General features: G+C 45.2%; 1 protein-coding gene across 8 annotated transcripts in view; it reads left to right on the forward strand.

Moving 5' to 3' along the window:
• DIXDC1 (DIX domain containing 1) overlaps positions 1-19,237 on the forward strand; it is a 74,071-nt gene that overhangs the window by 38,678 nt on the left and 16,156 nt on the right. For 6 of the 8 annotated variants that reach the window (XM_079929114.1, XM_079929113.1, XM_079929118.1 and 3 more), the window contains 13 exons: positions 24-131; positions 5,503-5,615; positions 7,006-7,154; positions 9,826-9,915; positions 11,658-11,711; positions 13,384-13,434; positions 15,513-15,617; positions 15,989-16,042; positions 16,519-16,611; positions 16,692-16,751; positions 17,411-17,500; positions 17,847-18,008; positions 18,507-18,573. In XM_079929114.1, the coding sequence (XP_079785240.1) occupies positions 24-131; positions 5,503-5,615; positions 7,006-7,154; positions 9,826-9,915; positions 11,658-11,711; positions 13,384-13,434; positions 15,513-15,617; positions 15,989-16,042; positions 16,519-16,611; positions 16,692-16,751; positions 17,411-17,500; positions 17,847-18,008; positions 18,507-18,573 (1,196 nt within the window). Of the gene's footprint in view, positions 1-23; positions 132-1,989; positions 2,888-5,502; positions 5,616-7,005; positions 7,155-9,825; positions 9,916-11,657; positions 11,712-13,383; positions 13,435-15,512; positions 15,618-15,988; positions 16,043-16,518; positions 16,612-16,691; positions 16,752-17,410; positions 17,501-17,846; positions 18,009-18,506; positions 18,574-19,237 lie in introns of those variants that run through there. The other 2 variants (XM_079929119.1, XM_079929117.1) reach the window with 2 other exon arrangements.

The raw sequence follows: 19,237 nt of genomic DNA on the forward strand, positions 1-19,237 counted from the left end.
TCGCTGGTGCCCTCTGCCTTTAGGAACAGCAGCGTGGATGAGGAGATTGGGAATCCATGCTGGAGCGTGCGAGCCCTGGTGCAGCAGTATGAAGGGCAGCAAAGGTCCCCATCCGAGTCCAGCTGCTCCAGGTAACTGTGGCCTCAGATTCTTCACCACCACAGTCCTCCCTAAGAGCTGAATTGTGGGGATTCTCAGCGTTGTCAGCTTCAGGTAGTAATGCAACAGGCAATAAGGCACGGAAGCCCTTTCTCTTTCCCTCAGTTTATGTTTGGCTTTAAAGGGGTAGCCCTCAGCACGGTCTGTGGTTTTGTGCTGACAGGAGGGTAGGCTGGGATGCTTGTGAATTTCCTACACATCAGTGCCAGTGCTTTGCTGTGTCCACGTGGGGGCATGACTGGGACTTGCTAGGGCCCAGCCCGATGGTTCTGATATTTGCGTATCAGCTGCCAGTGTTTGTGAGAGCCAGTTCCATTGCACTGCCTTTGTGCCTGAGTCTGACTCTTAAGTTATGGCCTGAGAAGGCTGTATAAAGCTCATAGCAAGAGAAAATGAACAGAGTTGTCTTAGAGCCTTTAGAATGTTCCCACCTTTCATTTACAGGGCTGGGAATTGTGGCCGATTAGTACACATTTGAGTGGGCTAACAATGTGTGTGACTCTAGCTGAAAAATGTTGTCTATATCCCTTAGAGCCAAATGCAGAGACCAAAACAGGACACAGTGCTCTAATAAAAGCCTGATCAATGCCAAGTATAGTGGCAGAAAAAGATTATTCTCCTGGCTCATGTAAATCATGCTCCTATAAACACATCCCCAGGTCATGTTAGCTTATTTACTAACTTCATTTCATTGCTGAATCATATTTAATTTATGCTCTTATAACCTTTTCTCTCTTACCTCAACCCAGGATTAGTCTGTTATAGTTAAGCCTAATTGTTCTTTGTCTAATATGTATGTATTTTATGTGTTTGTTTCCTTCCTCCTATTTCTTTTCCTAATAAAATTCCATCTTAGTTTGATGGACCATTTTCTAATTTGCTGAGGTCACATGGAATTCTTTCCATCATTTTAATATACTGGTAACCTTGCTCGACTTTAATTTTCACATTTAATAGTTGTGTTTTTTTATTTTTAAAATTCACATGACATTAAATTAGCCATTAATCATTTTAAAGTGTACAATTCAGTGGTATGTAGTACCTTCATTAATATTGTGCAACATCACTTCTCTCCAGTCCAAAGAGATTTTCATCACCCTAAAAGGAACCCTTGTACCCATTAAGCAATAGATGTGCTTTTACTGAGAATCTAAACCATTCCTTCCTTGCTTGCTGCTTGGACTATCACTTGGTACAGCAATCAAAGGATATTTCATTGTATAATGAGATCTGTTGCTTCCTGCATGGCTTCAGGCCTTTTACTTTTCTGTGCCTGATAGTGCTTGCCAGAGTTAGAGAAAAAAAGAGTCTAGATTTTTTCCTGAGAGCACCTGCTTTCCTCCTGTCTGGCAGAACTCAGACTGGGAGCAGGGGTATGAGACCGTGTGAATTAGGGGCCATTGGAAATCAGGCTCCAGTGGGTCGACAGTGACAGTTTTCTAGGCGAGGGGTCAAAGAATAGTTTGCTTTCCTCTTTCTCTCCTTCCTGATTTGGTCGTTTTCTTCTAAGCCAACCTCTCACTCACCTCTTTGGGATCCTCAGGCAGCACGCTGGGACCCAGAAGGCTCTGGCACATTCTGCACCCCTCCCCCCACTCCGCCACCCCCCACTCAGGGGGAGTCCACCTAATGTCTAAGTGATCCATGAAGGCCAGGAGGTCCCTGGTATGTGATTCAGAACGGGGAGTGGTTCAGAAGGTAGGAAAGACAGGCCCTTATGTCCCATCCCCTCCCCCTGCTCCTTGAGAGACACCCTGGCAAAGCCCTGCCCGACTGCCCGCCTGTTGCTTCGTAGACCTGTAGACCTCGGGCCAGCCTCTCACCATATCCAAGCAAAACGATCCTTAGCTGGGAAAAAAGAACACATGAAACGCCCGAGGGGCGGGTGCGGGAGACAGGCGTTCGGCGGGTTTCCGGGGGAGCCCCCTCCCACAAGGAGCCGCGTTAGACCCACCCCGACCTCCGTGCCCACGAAGGCAGGGTTCAGAGAGGAGAAGGCACCGCTATCAGTTCTGGGCTTCTCCAGACCGGGACCACAGACCCCTCCCTCTGCCGACCGGCGGCCTCTCCGGTGCCTCGCCAGGGGCTCTCGCTGGGCCCCGCAGCCCCGCCCCGCTCCGCCTCGAGCTCAGTCGGCCGGCCGAGCGCCAGCCTGGGTCCGAGCCCGGCGCTGCCTGCCCGCAAGTGACAGCCTGGGAAGCGGGGGAGGGCGTCGGGAGGGTGGGACCGGGGAGGCGGTGCGGAGCTGGGATCGCTGCCTGCCGCCCGACCGGGACTCGACCGCGCAGCCGGAGCTGCGGGCAGCCTTTCTCCGGTGGGTCGGAGATGGGTTGAAATGCCTGCGCCCGGGGGCACGCCCGGAGCCGCGCGGCCGCGGAGACCACGATGCCGCTGCCGGGGACCCGCAGCCTGCGAGGGGAGGCGGCTTCCGCCGAGGCTGGGCTGCTGCAGTGTCTGAGCTGCTGGGACAGCGCGCCTCAGAACCGGGAGCATCCCCGTCCCTGGGGCCGAGACGCCTGCTTCTCTGTCCTCCCTCCTCCCTCTCGGGACCGGGGCGAGCGGCTCTGGTAGTTGGCCTGCCCGTGGAGTCGTTCTTCGGGCCTCAGCGCGGGGAGACATGCCCGAATTGGGGAGCGCTGTGACTTTCAGCCTCCCACTTCACCCCGGGAAGCCGACTTGCTGAAGCCGGAGCCACGAGGGGGACCATGGGAGGGACGCAAGTCAAATGGTGAGGTGAAGCCACTTTGGCTTTGGAGGTGGGGGGCATGGGTGGCAGCAGGGCCAGGACTGGAGGATGCTGTTAGCCAGAGACAGGCGGGGATCGGTGGGGGCGCTATATTGGGGAGAACAGGCTGCTGGCCTGGGATTATCACTGTAAAATACAGTGGATTTAGGAAGCTGCAACCAGCATAGGGGAAGGAGTGGACCTTGACCCTGTCTGGTCTCTACAGAAGGAGGCACTTCAGGACGGAACAGAACTCATATTGCCCAGCACCCGTTTTTTTTAAAAAAATTGATTTGACTCTAATTTGAAGGTAGCTTTTCTGGGAGATTGTTTGTCTGATAAGATTGGAGAGATGTTAGACCTGTGGGAATTAATATTGTAATCACTTGTTCCTTGACAGGATTATGATGGCAAGTAGGAAATTACTTGTTTATAAAATAGGGTTTTAAAGCTAATCAGGGAGAGCCTAAATCATATAATTAATTAGCATTAAAATACTTTTGTCTGACTTGAGGCAGAGGATTTAGTGTACCATCCTCATCCGTGAGGTTCGTCTTGGGGAGGCGGCAAGATGCCTGCTCTGACACGTGCCTCAGGATTTTTCTTCCTCAGATCCTTTACCTTTTGACTTGGCCAGTTAGTTTCATGGTTTTACCTCTCCGTGGCCTCACACACTGGCAGCCCCAATTCAAGAAAGAGAAATGTTGTTTTCCTTTGGCTGCTCTGCCACTCCCCCAGTGGGGTTGGATATGCCGACATCCGCCTCTTTCTGCCCTTATATGGGAGACAGCTCACTTAGGAGGGAGCCAGTGGAGCTGAGCATGCGTCTCTGCTTTTAGGAAAGCATTTTTCCGCCTGCATCCTAGGTTCACACCACCCCGCCCCCGCCCCCCTTCGTCTCACACATACCCACATTTAGTGGTCCAGCTAAATGCAGGCAAGGGAACATGTCAGCCATAACACCTTGTCAGCTGAGAAAGTGTTGTCTTATCATTTCTCAAAGAGGAGCAGCTGGTGCAGACCTCTTTCTGCACTTGGACCCCCATTTCTATAAGAAGGCGGATGCTGAGGCCTGAAGTGTCATAAATCTGTTCTTCTTATGAATGACATAGTACCCTTAGACTAATGCTTTTCCAGCAGCTAATGCATGTTGGCCTGGAAGTCAGATTGCCTAAGTGGTGAAAGATGGATAAGAGAGTTCTGTAAAGCAATTACCTTTTCTGAATACCACTTCTTGCCTCTCTCCACCCATCTTGCCTGTTTGGGTTGTAGATCTATAGATACGATTAAGTGACTTTTTTTAATTTGAAGAAGCAAAAAACTAATTTTTTTTTCTGTGGTTCTAATAAGGATGAGGGTGTGTTACTGGTTGAGGTCATTCCCACCAAAGCCCAAAACTCTGGACAACGAGGAGGTTGAGACACTAGTCCTCAGGCTGCTTCAGAGATTTTTGAAATTTCTTGCTAACTCCAGTTTGCTTGGCTCTTATTTTTAGTGGTTTCTAGGAAGATGAAATGTTAACTCCTGATCGTGGCTGGGAGGATTAGCCTGGGAGACTTCAGGGGCACATTAAGTGGGTCAATGAATCCAAGACACTTTCACTGTTGTCTGGGTGATGGATTTGGAAAGAATTCCTGAGAGGGGGCTGGGTCTGCAGACCCCACAACCCCTGAGATTGTTTCAGTGCTGATGTTCTCAAGGTGTGGTGCAAAGAAAGATGGCTCTTCAGACGGAAGCATCAGCCACATTCCCATCGTGTCCTGTAGATTTGCTTCTGGGATTTAAAATTCTGCTTCCCTAAAAATGCAAACAGTTCCTTCCAAGGCTAGTAGTTATACCAGAATTTAAGAATTGTTGCAAGGTTTCTGATGACAATTTGAAAATAGTGTGGCAGAGATATGAATAACTCCTTGATGGCAGTAAATCAAGTAAACCTTTACCATCCCCTAGCAGGTCTTTTCCCCTTTTGACGTATCATCCTTTTCTGTATCATGTCCTAGCTTTGTTGATATGTCACTGCTCCTTTGCCCAGCCTGGCACTGTCCGCACTCCAGCAGTTTCTCCCCTCTGAGGCACCCTCCACACCATCCCCTACCTTGGGATCAGCCCAGAGCTGATCTGCCGTGATTACTCTGCTGGTATTGCATGTGTCAGTGAAAGATCAACGTATTGGAAATAGATTTTCCTTCCAGCTCCCAAAGCTACTAAAACACATACTACATCAGCCCCTGAACTTGGGCCCAGGGATGATGGTGGAGGAGGTGGTGGTTAAGTAAAAAACAAAAACAAAAAGCCAAACCAAACAAAATTAGGGTTCTTTAAAATGCTAGATTATCCATCCTTCTGGTAAATCTCTTCTCAGTGAGCTAGGCTTAAAGGCAGCCTTGTTGTGGAAAAGACTTCCTGGGACTGGGTCATTCATTCATTCAATATTCATTTCATTCATTTAACAAGCTCATCATTCATTCAACAAACATTTGTTCTTGCTGTGGGCCAGGCACTGTGTCAGGCAGTAGGAGTTAGATGAATAAGAACACGTTTCTGGGATAAATTAGGAAAGCTGGCTTCTAAACAACGGTTCGCAGTAATTGTTTCTCTTTCTTTTCCTTTGGTCACAGCCTGACTTCCCCCAGTCCTATCCACAGTGCAAAGAGCGACTCTATTATAACCCAGTTGGAGGAGAAGGCAGATTTCGTGATTATTCCTTCTGAAGGAATAGAGAACAAAACAGGTACTATTTCTCAGCCTGCCTGGGTTGGCTCAAGGAACAGCTTCAAGAGTCTGGGGGTCCTGACTGTCTCCTTGGCCTTCTCCCTCCATATTCTGTGCATGCAGGGTCCACTCTAGAGAGCTCTAATGCTTTGTAGCCAGTGAATGTTGTATCCTCTCATAGATTGTCACTTCTGATGTCCGAGCTGTCAAATATCCTGCAGCCGTGTAGACAGGCTGTTCATTAGCTGGCTGCCTATGAGTTAGGAGATGACTTTGAAACAGGCAGAAGCCTACTCAAGTTAACGGTTTTTATTATTTCTGTGTTATGCAAATAACTTCAGTGCTTCTCTAACTTAAATTGGGGCCAGGAATATATAGTAGGAGGTGAGGCATCTGTGAGAACATACAGCACAGAGCAGGTCTGCATCATGTTTGGTATAAAGGCTACAGAAAGGACCACAGAGTTCCCTTTGTGTAGACTTCTTCCTCTGTCTCAGTCGATCTTTTTCTTACATTAAACAGAGAGGAAAGCATGGAAGAAGCAAAGCACAAGACTTAGAGTTTTATTTGCCTGTAAGGAGTATAATGAAACTGAAGCCCTCTGAAGGAAAACTGGAATTAAATTCTTCCTTATTCCATTTCCCATCTAGCCCTGGTGTTAGTACGAAAAAGTCAGTCTTGTTCCTGAGTCAGAAATTCCTGGCACCCTGGGGAGGGAGAGGGAGGCCTTTACAGAGTGCTGGCTCTGAACCAGCTACCACGGGCCCTGCACATAGGTTACCTCATTTAGTCGCACAACAACCCAGAGGGATTATACTTATCACATTCATTCTTATGAATGAAATCAGAGCAAAGAGACTGTAAAGATAGGGAAATAAAACCAGAGAGAGAGATGAAACACTTTGTACAAGTATGGTTTGTTTCCTTTGTGACTCACACAATGTTATACGTGAAAGGGGTTCAGTCATAACAGAACGGTCAAAGGAATTTGAGTTGAGGTCTTCCCTCTGAAGCTCCAGAGCAACCAACAGGAATTTTGTTTTCATTGCCTCTGACAGCTTCCCCCTTTGTAGCGGGCAGGATCAAGCTCTAGGAATGCCAATTCTAGAGAATTAAGAGTAAAATCTGTCCCATACCAAGATTCCCAGGGAGTCTTATTGCTTCCTGAAGGTTTGAAAGAGGGTGGATCTCCCCAACAGAATAAGCGTCACTCCCGTGAGCCTGGAGTCAGTCAATGTCCAATTCCTTCTGTCTCACAACCCCACCTGGTGGAGAGTCCAGTCTGTGCCGTGAGAGAAGGTTCAGCAGGCAGGTGACCTGGCCCTGTGAACACGCAGGTCTGTAACTGCTTTCTGCCTGCAGCTCAGTTTTCTTCAACATGAACTGTACTCCCTCCTTTCCTCTTGTAGAGGAGACAGACTCTCCATTGTCCCGGGACTGGAGACCAGGCAGCCCCCGGCCCTATCTGGAGACTTCATGGGAAGAACAGCTGTTGGAACAACAAGAACATTTGGAAAAAGAAATGGAGGAAGCCAAGAAAATGATATCAGGATTACAGGTAGCTCTTTCCCTCGTAGTTTGTCTTTGGTGCACCAATTTTTTCCTTTTTTTTTTTCTTGGCGGGGCTGCATGGCTTGTGGGATCTTAGTTCCCCAACCAGGAATTGAACCCCGGCCATGGCAGTGAAAGCGCCAAATCCTAACCGCTGGACCACCAGGGAATTCCCGCACCAATTGTTTATTATTTTTGAGTCACTAGGATCAGTTGAAAGTAAACTGACTCAGTTATGTATGAGGTCAGAATTGGGGAGTTTACATAGAGGGGGTAATGCAGGAAGAGCAGAAAATCCCTTACAAGTGAGTATGCTTAAATGGGCCTCACGGACTCTTGCTGACGGCACAGCTGTTAGGAGTTCTGCAAGCATGGGAGCCATATCCACCATTACCAAACATCTACTCTGGCTCTCTGCTTTGTGGGTGGGTTTCTCCCCTGTCTGCAGCCACAGACCTGCAATGGCAGCTTTCACCGAAGAATGGCATTGTGAAGAGTCAGGATTTTCTCCTAGGAATTCACCATCAGGAAGGCTGTAAATGCCAGTAATGCTGCAGGTCTCTGCCTGGTCTAGCTAAGGGATTTAGCTCACTCTTAGTGCATTTGTAAGTGGACGCCAAGGCATAATGATCAGGTAGAAGAGCAACAAAGCCCTTCAGTTTTTCCTATACCTTCGGTGCCAGCAAATCTCCCCCAGAGGCCAACTGACCCACTTGACTTAGTTCCTACCCTGAATGACCCCCCTCAATCCTCCGTCTTTGTGTGTCTGTCCGTGTTTGGGGGAGCCCTTATAGTGTTCTGATGACCCTGAAATTGCCTAGGAATATTCCTTTCTGTGTGTGCTGGGAACTGCACTGCTTCTGAATTGTCAAATATTTATGGACACGTAAACAAAGCCCACATTATGTGAGTGGCTCTGGCAGCCTGCAGGCGGTGGAGGGCGTACTCCCAGCCAGCCAGCAACAGGGTGGGGACACAAAGCGTTCCTAAAGAAAAAGGGAGATTCGTGCAGTGGTAAAATAATTTGCATAATGTATGCCCCAGGAACCGAGAGGGGTTGGAGGAACGTTTACTGCCTAAACATTCCCAAGGAGGTTGTTGCTGTTCCCTCATTTGCTCTGTATTTTTAAATGTCTGCCTTTTAGTTCCCTTCTCTCTCCAATAAGGAATGGTTTAGTTAATGGAATGGTTTTTTTGTGCTGTCCTTTAATAGGAAGGATTAAAGCATGGAGAATTTTGGGATTGTACTCAACCAGGTTTTCCCCAGGATAATTTCATTGTATGAACATAGATATCCATCAATCTGGTTTTCAGTTTGGTTTGCATTTTTCAATCTGGGAGAAATCCCATAGCGGATTAGACAGAAAAAGAAGAGAATCAACAGGCAGAAAGTCAGCATCCTAATATTCCCTGCAAACAGAGGAGTTTTAATTCACAGCCGCAGGATCACAATGAGAATTCAGTTCCATTACAGAATACAATGGGACTCACAGCATCCACTGGGCTTCTTAACTCTTTCAGTGATGAACAAGTTGCGTACTGAGCCACGTCCAGGATTTCTGACTTTTTAGTGTATGTTATTAGAGCTGGGTGAACACTTTGACCCTAGAGTCCGTATTTCTGTAGTGTCGTTCTCCCCAGGTCCCTGCCACAACTCCATGGGATAACCAAATTCATTTGCTTGGCTAAAATTGTATTATTAATTAGTACTTGGTAGACTTGGTAGTGGCTGGATCTTAAAATGATTTTATATACCAACATTTATGATGTCATTTATGTTATATTTATTGAAACAAGGTTTAACCTCTGTATCTCTTCTCTTTGGATTGGATTGAGAAAAAAATCTTGATACAAAATGGTGCTAGATTTTTAAATCTTTCACTGAGCCCGTAGGTCTTGTACCTACCTGCAGGGGTAGATCCAAGTTTTGTGGGTCCTAAAGCATACCATTTGCGGGGGGGCTTCTTTAAGAATTAAGATTACAGATTACAATAGACTACAATGTTAGCTATAGGACCCTGGGAGGGGCAGGACTGGGAAGGCGCCCTGAGGTTTGAGCTTCCTTAGCCTCAGGGTAAATCTGCATCACGACACCCCACCGCCAATATTCTAATGAAAACAAAGCCTGGTGTGAAGCCTTGAAATAAATACGGACACCTTTCCGCAAATACGTTTTCCTTCTAGTTCTATCCAGGTTGCCCTAGGGAGCAAAAATGAAGAATTTTTAAATGAAACAAGAATCAAACAAACCCAAGTCCAAGCTCTAAATGTATTCCAAATAATTCCTTATAATAAACTTTTCTATGCCAGGATAATTCTACACTGTTTCTAGTTCACTTTCCAGCTGGTAAAATTCAGTTTAAACAGCTCTGGTTTGAAATGTCACTTTTGAAAGGAAAGTTTATTTTTAGAATTTTTTTCTGGGGCCAAGGAGCCTTGGAGCAGAGGATTCAGGTGTATCCAGAGAGGTGAAAGAGGCCTGGAGCACCGGCCGGACAAAAGCACTCTAGACAGATTCAGGATGAGCAGTTGGAGGTATCTAAGGGTCCACAGTTACCAGGGAGATTTCTAGAGGAAGCCCAGTTGTAGTTTCATTTTGGGATGAGCTTACCAAGGCCAACTCTAGACTCCATCATCTGATGGGAGTTAAGTTTCTTTCTGCCTTTGTGGTTGTCCAGGCCTTACTGCTCAGTGGATCCTTACCCGAAGATGAACAGGAGAGGCCCTTGGCCCTCTGTGAACCAGGAGTCAATCCCGAGGAACAATTGGTGAGCTCCTTCTTTTGTGACTGGACACTGAATAATCTGCTTTGAGTGTTTGATTTAGTTTTAGCATTGGACACTCATCTGTGCCCTCTTAAAATGCTCCCTTCCCTGACTTCCACTATTCTGGTTTTCCTCATATATGTTTGACTACTACTTCCTTTCTCCCACAAATATTTATTGTGTGCTGACTATGTCCCAGACACTGTTTCAAAGAGCCAGAGCCACCTGAAGGACAGATCAGACCTCAGGCCCTCTCCTTGTGGAGTCTACATTCAGGTCCCTGTCGACTGATAAAAAATGCACAACCTAAAAGTCAAGGCTTATGTGTCATTCGGTGAGGACTTAAGGACAAAACTGAGGACTTAAGCCCAGGACACAGCACCTCAGATAACTCTGAGAGACTGCTCCGAAAAGGAAGGGGGGAAGCCAGGATATATAGGAGTTTTTGCAACAAAAACAGGTAGTCAGAACATCAAAAGATTACTCTTAATAAAAGAAAACCAGGTATTTCAAGGAATTTCGTGCTTTTCTATGTATGGGAAGATGCAAGAGTCTGGGCTCACTGAAGTCGTTCCTTTGATGTGCACCTCAGCTATCTGGGGCCAGGATCCTGTGCTTTCTCATCCTGAGTCTCCTCAGAGGTGGTTGCAGCAGTTGACTGCTAGAGGCGGGCATTCTTTGTGTCCACCCTGAATTCTCTCAGGGCTCACTGCCCAGGCCGTTGTCCTGCAGTGGCTTGATGGCTGTCTTTATTGACTTGGCAGGTGGCATTCTTAGTTCACATCCCCTTTGAAGCTTCTCTTTTTCTGCCTGTGCCTTAAATGTTGCTGCTCCTCAGGGTTCCACTCTGGGCCCTCTTCTATCTTGTCCATTCACCTGGGTAATACCTGCTGCCATGGCTTCACTTGCTTCCCACCTGTCTCATATGTTGCCTCTCAAATATTTATTTCTAGCCTAGCTCTCTCCATGGAGTTCTACATTTATAAATGTAACATGCACCTGCCTGTTGCTTATCTCCACTATATGCCCCATAAGCATCTCAATTTCAATGAGTCCTAAATTAAATACCATTCTCTTCCTTCTCTCCCCATCCCCAAAACTACTTGTCTTTTAGGTTTCTGTTCTTTATCACTATCCATCTACCCAAATACCCCAAACAAATCTGAATCTCATCCTAGAATCCTTTGCGGCCCTTCCCTCTATATCCAGTTAGCCACCAAGTTTTTCAGTATACTTTTTAAATATCTTCATCCAGTTTTCTCCATCCTCACAGCTACTACTTTAATTTCAGACCTCCATCCAGTATTCTGGTGGCCTTCTAACTGTTTTTCCTGATTCCTGTCCTGTCCTCCTCTAATTCATTTTCCATAAAATAGCAAGAATAATTTGACTTCAAAGCAGATTTTATTTTGTCATCCCTTTGCCTAAAACTTTTCATCAGTTCCCCATTGCCCTTCATCATCCTGCTCCGTTTTCCTCTCGAGCCTCATCTCTTGTCATTTCTCTTTCCACTTGCCCAGCCCCTGCACACAACACACACATATTCATTCTAAACTTTATCTACATTCATCTACTCGCACCACCCCTGCCATATGCATCACTGGAGGGCAGGAACTGTTTCCTGTTCTTTGCAGCCACTGCACAGGGCTAGCATCTAGTAACTGCTCAATAAATAGTTGTTGAATGAATGCCCTCTGAATTTTACAGCATAGGTACATAACCATCTCTTTTTGCCTTACATTCAGATTATAATCCAAAGTCGTCTGGATCAGAGTATGGAGGAGAATCAGGACCTAAAGGTATGTCAGGAAATGTACATTTTGCCCTTTAAAAAAAATTTACGGGACTATTACACACCAACTTCAGGACAGTAATGGGGAGCAGGGAAGGATTCAGACTCAAGACTTTGGCTGTATCTGTATTATGTCTTTAATTGAGAGAGAGAGAGATGTCCTAAATATAGCAAAAAGGTGATACCTTTTTAATCTCAGTGGTTAGTAATAGGTATCTATGTCATTATTGCTTATACCTTTCTGTATATTTGAAATGTTTCATATTGTTTATCTTTTTAATTAAAATAAACAGTGGATCTAATATCAATATGGTCATTTTTTAAATAATTGACATAACATTATATTAGTTTCAGGTATACAGCATATGTATATATTGTGAAATAATCACAATAAGCCTAGTTAACATCTGTTACCATACATAGTTACAGATTTTTTTCTTGCGATTAGAACTTTTTAAAATTAATTAATTAATTTTAAATTTTTGGCTGTGTTGGTTCTTCATTGCTGCGCGTGGGCTTTTCTCTAGTTGTGGCGAGCGGGGGCTACTCTTTGTTGCGGTGCGTGGGCTTCTCATTGCGGTGGCTTCTCTTGTTGAGGAGCACGGGCTCTAGGCGTGCGGGCTTCAGTAGTTGTGGAGTGTGGGCTCAGTAGTTGTGCCTTGCGGGCTCTAGAGCGCAGGCTCAGTAGTTGAGGCACACGGGCTTAGTTGCTCCGTGGAATGTGGGACCTTCCCGGATCACGGCTCGAACCTGTTTCCCCTGCATTGGCAGGCGGATTCTTAACCACTGTGCCACTAGGGAAGACCCCTAGTATGGTGTTTTTTAATGAACACTTTCCAAAATTCTTTTAGTTCAGTGGGTCTTAGCTTTTTTGAGACCATAAGTATATGACTACAGCCATTAACCCTCTCCCCAGAAATTTGCATGAAAGCGCACACACCCACTCACTGACTTGAATTTTGATTGGAGTAACTTTGGAGCCCATCTGTGGAGTCCAGGTCAAGAATCCCCATTTTAGATATGTTAATTCCAAACTCTTGATGGGGTGCAATAGGAAAAGAAGAGAGTACAGTCTGAGTTGTGGGTGTTCCTCTCCTATAATCTCTGTCCTAGTAACAATCATAATCTGTTGTAAGGGAGGGTTAACTAAGTATTTTATTATTGGGCTGAATGTGTTTTTGTTTGGTCCATAAAGAACAATACACTCTTCGAGAACAGAAGCACTCTAATCCTTTCTGAACATTAAAAATGAAGATAATTATTTCATGAAATTGGGGGTAGCCATATTAAGATATGATCATATATTTCAGTGAGAGGGATTTAGATTGTTATGATTTATGATTAAGTTTCCCTGTTGGCGAGGATTGCTAAATGTAGGAATGAGAGCCTATGGGAATGTATGGTATCTTATTTCTTGGCAAGAAAGAGCATGGGCAGTTGAGCCTGGACAACTGGACAGCTGAGCCTGGGTGCCACAGGGAAGAATGGAATGGGTCCTGTTTGTTTCTGTGGGTCAACCTTTACTGTTTACTAGAAGGCAGAGCTGCCTTCTGCCTCGGTGGAAGGTTGATTTTTCTTGGAATGGTTATCTGAGTTTTGTGTTCTTACTGACGGAATGAGGTAATGCTTCTGAAGCAACCCAGATGCTACCATCTGATCTAACTATATTTGGTTTGCAGAAGGAGCTGCTGAAGTATAAACAAGAAGGCAGAAACTTACAGGGGATAAAGGTAAAAAAAAAAGACATATAACTCTTTAAAATAAACTCTTTACAAAGTAAAGCAGTCTGTGGATAAGAGTGGGTACTTGGGGGCTAGCTGGGTCCTATAGTCTTTTCTTGTGTACATCTGATGGGGCCTTTCACAGGCTCCGTGCTACTAGTAAAGAGAGGGCTCTGTGGATGGGAAGTGAGACAGGTGGAGGAATATACCTCTTGCTGAGGCTTATTTCTGGTGGTTATGACTCATGGTGCTGTCACTTCCCTCTGCCACCTTGATTGTTTCTATGTGTGAAAACAATCAGTTATTACAGTTTTCTTCAGTTACAGTTTTTTGTCAGTTTTCTTCAGTTCTAAGAAGAATATACTCTTAGAAATTGTAATTTACTTAGGTTTTGAATAGTTAACATTCAAATGGTTTGAAGTTAAAAGAGTACAAAAGGATAATCCTTGAGAAGTCGGCCTTCCGGCCCTGTCCTCCCAGTCACCTAGTTCTCTTTCCTGGAGGCAACTTATCAGTTAGCACCAAATATGTATGTATGTGATTTTTCCCCAAATAATTACATATTATAAATACAGTTTGACACGTTGCTTTTTCACTTAGCAATGTATCTTAGAGATCATTCTATTTCAGTACATAAAGACCTTAGTATTCCAGTATGTGTATATCGGATAATTCATTTAATCAGTTCCTACTGATAGTCTTCTGGGTTATTCCCAGTCTTTTGCTAATACAAACAGTGATCTAGCTAATAATCTTGCTTATATGTTATTTCACCCAGTAGGAGTATATGTGCTGAATGAATACCTGGAAGTGGAAAAAGATGTTCTCAAGCTGCTGCTTTTCCCTCTCCTCTTCCCGATACTCCCATTCATGGGCTAGACTAGGGTATAACTCAGCATCGTTTTCCAGAGTATATTCTGTAGCCTTAGTCCTTTGAGATACTCCAGAAAACAGCATGTTTCATGCTCAAATAAGAAGCAGTGCTCTACAGGCTTGAAGAGTCACAACGAATAATAGCATATTAAAGGACCAGAGAAGGTCTGTCCTAAAGAGTTTGGCCTAAAAAAAGTTAGACTATTAACCACAGAAGTGCTTTTTCCCCCATGTAACACTTATTAACATCCCATGGAGCACACTTCGGGAAACATTCCTCTGCACCACTGGTGCCAAGGGCGTCTTAGACCATCTTGCCATGTACTGTCATGGCAAGACAGCATATTTTAGAGTGGGCTCCCACATTTTCCAGAGCCTACACCGTTTCTCTGCAGTCTGTAAAGAGAGAAAAATCAGGGCAAATCCCCTGTGATGCAGCTCCAGCCCATTAGTTCCATTTGAAGTCACCACGGTTGGAGGATTGTGTCATAGCTGATCCTTTTAAATAAGTATGTACAACCCACCTTGTCTGAGGCCTGGTGGAAACCAAGATGGTCCAAGCTAAGAGAAAGACAGCCTAAAGCTTGTAGGATCCTATGACACTGGGAAGAGGAAGCATCAGTCTAAGAACATTTGTGAACATGGAAATAGAATCCCAGTCCTGGTCCACACTAAGCACTGGAAGGCAGTGGAAGCAGGGCAGCAGCAGGGCTGTAGAAGGCAGGGTGGCAGTGCTTCCAGGGCTCCTATATGAAAAGGGTGTCAGACAGTGATAGGGCCCAGCCCTCTAGGGCAAAAGAGCTCATCTAGATTGAGTATTTATAGGCCCAAGATACAGAGAAGAAAGCCAGGGAGGTAGGAGGGAGAGTGCATTGTCCAAGGTCACTGTCACGTAAGCAAGTGGTAGACGTGTAATTTGAGACTAGGTCTGTCTGATCCCAAAGACCACTTATTCTTCCTCTAGGCCATCATGCTGTCAGCAATGCAGTGGAAAGTAGGGGCAAGTAATGGGTGGAGGAAAAAATCAGGTTTCCATCAGCTTGGTAGGACAATGGATATGATTTTCCTTTAGATTCTAGTGTCCTGGAAGGGAACTGAAAAATTTCTGCTCATCTCCTTGTGGCAAGACCCTGTACCCTTTTTGTCTCCCAGTTTAGTGATAACTGGCCGATTGTTGAGTTGGGACCACAGTAGTGAGTGTGCTTTCTCCCCAGGATGCCTTGCAGCAGAGGCTGACTCAGCAGGACACGTCTGTCCTTCAGCTCAAACAAGAACTACTGAGGGCAAATATGGACAAAGATGAGCTGCACAACCAGAACGTGAGTTGAAAGAGTGAACTTGGACTTCACTGAGCCCCAGGTAGCAAAGTAGGATACAGTATAAAGTCCGTTTAGATCTATTCCCCATCAGACTCCTCTCTGTTCCTAGGTGAAAGCCCATTGCCACACTGGCCTCGAGCCCTTCAACTTTGAGGGCACTGAGACACTGAGGCTGCATTGTGGTTCTATAGTCTGATTATCTCACTGAAGATGTGGAGAGCGGCTGTGTGTTTTTTTTACCATAGTCATGCCCTCTCTGTGCTGTATGCTGTAACTGCCAACATCAACTCCAGTTACTAAGTAGCTGGTTTCCTACTGGATTGGCAGACAATACTTCCACACCAAAGAATGCTTTCTTATTCTTCTTGCAGGTGGATCTGCAGAGGAAGCTAGATGAGAGGAATCGGCTCTTGGGAGAATATAAAGTAAGAATGTATATCAGTTTGGAAATTATTTCCATCTGACCTTTGGTGAACAGCCTGTTGTTACTGTTGTTCAAACAGCACTTAAGTACTCTGTTCTCATTCTTGCTTTCTGCAAGGAAATCTTTTTCTGAGTTCCTTTGATCCACTAACCCTGAAGGTAGATAGCATGGCTAGGAGCAAGAACACAAAACTAGGAGTCTGGAAACTTCACTTCAGTCTTAACCTTTACCTCTAGCTAGCATGGATGGCATGCAGTGGTCCTCCTGCTAATGATAGTTCCCATCCTCCTTCCCTTTCCCAGAATCCTTTGCTCCATGTGAGGCTCCCATGGTATATAACGTCTTCCCGTGCAGCTTGAGGAAAGGGCTGTTCCCTCTGAGGCTCTGCTTTCCTCAGGTGGAAACTCCATCACAGCAGGTGAAGCGTTGGATGTCCTTGGCTTTGCCGTGCATCTGAAGGCTGTGTCTCTGTTGCAGAAAGAACTGGGGCAGAAGGACCGCCTCCTGAAGCAGTACCAGGCCAAGTTGGAGGAAGCACTTCGGAAACTCTCTGAGGCCAGTTACCAGCAGGTGGGGACACGTTCTGCCACGGACTTTCCTGCCCCTCTGACCTGAACAAGTCCTTTTCTGATGGAGTGTCTGATTTGCAGGTGGATCTGGAACACAAAGACGTCCTTCTGGCTCACTGTATGAAAAGAGAGGCAGAGGAGGTAACCTACCACTTGGGGTCTCCCTCCCATGTTTACAAGGGCAAAGAGGGAGATTCTGTTATTGACTCAGGGCTGAACCAACACCACAGGTCAGTTTGTCAGGAGGCGATTTGGCGAGGCACTTACAAGTGCGGGTTCTGGGATAAGAAAGTCTGGTTTCAAATTCCAGCTTTATTACTTTCTTACCATTGTGTACCTTCATTTGCTTCACTTTTGAACCTTAGAAATAACGTTCATCTGGAAAATGACAGTGGCCTTCTCTGACATTATGACGTGTACATAAGATAACCCATTAAGTTACTAAACACAGTCCTGGTAGATCCACCTGGCACAGAGTTAGGCTCAAAAAATACTAGTCATTGTTCTTTTTTTTTTCTGCTACTGAAGCAAAGGCAGGAGATGCTGGAGCAGCATTCTCAGGCCCTCCAGGGGCCAGGCAGAGGCTAGGTTGGGGCCTCCAGGCGAGGTTTTCATTTTGTTCACTCTGCATTCAGCGGTGCCTTCTGAGTGTCAAGTATTGGTGATATAGCAGTGAACAAAAGGGAAAAACATCTCTGCACTGTGTCAGGAGGTGACCAGTGTAAAGAGGAAAAATAAGGTGGGACATCTTACTTTGGAATTCTCCATTATAGAAGCATCATTTCTTCTTGCCGCTATAGGTGACCCACTGCAGCAGTCACAACCCTCAAAGCAATGGTTTTCTCCTTCCAGTGGCAGGAAAAGGAGCTGCTTCAGTCACTCACAGAGGGGTAGGTGCTTAGGATTTGAGTACAGACTTGCCACTTCCAGCCAAAACCAGAAGAGTACCCTAGCCATCGCCAGTGGAGTAGGCCTTTCATATCCCCATTCCCCAATTCTTGCATCTGTTGGGTGTGTAAAGTTGTGAGGCACTTGCTATCCAAAATTAAGAATTAGTGGACAAACAGTGGGCTTGTATCTGTGGAGGAAAATTTCCTACAGTTTACACCTCCTCCCTCAAAAATAAAAGATCTCTTTTGGAAACCTCTCACCTCTATCTTCTTAAGCCCAGCAGTTGGGATGTGGTTAATAACATGGCAGCGTGCCGTGCCAGCAGCACCACATTTTTGCCCACAGAGCAGTGACCTGCAGCTTGTTCGGGATGCCCTCCGCAGCCTGCGCAACAGCTTCAGTGGCCACGACCCTCAGCACCACACCATCGACAGCTTGGAGCAGGGCATCTCCAGCCTCATGGAGCGCCTGCACGCCATGGAGACCCAGAGGAAACAGGACAGAAGGGTAACCCTCTTTCGGTGGTGTTTCTCTTGTTCCCCCAAAGAAGCTTGGTCTTATCAATTTTAATGTAGATGAAGGCAGTGCTAAGATATACAGTTGCTTTTCTCTTTGGTTTTCCTCTCTGGGGCGCTGACTGTTCATCATGGTATGACAGTCCAGGGAGGGAGTTCACGGGTAACTCTTGCTCTTGGCAACTGTGTAACTGTCTAAGGAACTGTGGTTCTTGACCCACAGGTGTCCCTTTACTGCCTATTCTCTGTCCTCTTCCCCCCGAATGAACTTGGCATTATATATGGGAAATATATGGGGAAAACATTGGAAACTAAAAAGCTTTTTATAAATGTACATTTTTATTGTTAGAATAAACATGTCCAATTTTATATACTGTGGAAAAAGATGTGGTAGAAAAGTATATATTTTAAGTACACTTTTAGGATTTAAGTTTCTTGGTTGAATTCTCCCATTAATTATAACTCTCGTGATTTTTGTGTGACTCCCCAGGTTCGGGGCAAGTCACCCAGAACTCAAGCAGGTAGTGAATACCGGGAGTCCTGGCCCCCTAATTCAAGTAAGTACTCATTATTGCTTAGTAAGGACTCCTAGCATATTAGATCAGAAACTTAGTATTTATTATGCTACTGATATTTTGGGGATAGAGCTTTTCTTGTAGTACTTCACTCTTGTAATATGTTGTTTCTGTAGCAATACTAGAATTGAGTTATTTCTAGGACTGTGAAGACCCATAACATCATCATCACCACCACCTGAGTACCATTTGGCCACGTGCAAGGTGCTGCTGATTCAGAGAGGCTAAAATATCTTAAATAAAATATCTTTGGAAATGTACAAGCTCAAAATAGTTACACCAAGCAAAGCAAAATATATATTAAAAAAAACACACTTACAAATCACCCTAAAGTTCCAAATAGCACAGAATATTTCCAGTTCTTCCTAGAGGCAAGAAGTTTAATTTCTTTGTGGACTTTCATTAAAACTTTGAGTGCATAGGTCATTCCGTTTGTTTGAACCTGCTCTGTGCCCACTCATTACATCTTTTTGCCTTGTTAATTCTGACAGGTTGGAAATCTACCCTGCCTAGTAATTTCTATTTTACTTTGTATCTTACCTTTTGGTCTAATAGCATTCACGTTTTCTTACCTTTTATAGTTTACCCAGGCCTAATCTTAAAATATCTAAATAATAATTTATAAAAACCAAATAGTTAAAGGCTG

This window comes from Stenella coeruleoalba (assembly GCF_951394435.1).
Source record: "Stenella coeruleoalba genome assembly, chromosome: 8".
Lineage (NCBI taxonomy): Eukaryota > Metazoa > Chordata > Mammalia > Artiodactyla > Delphinidae > Stenella > Stenella coeruleoalba.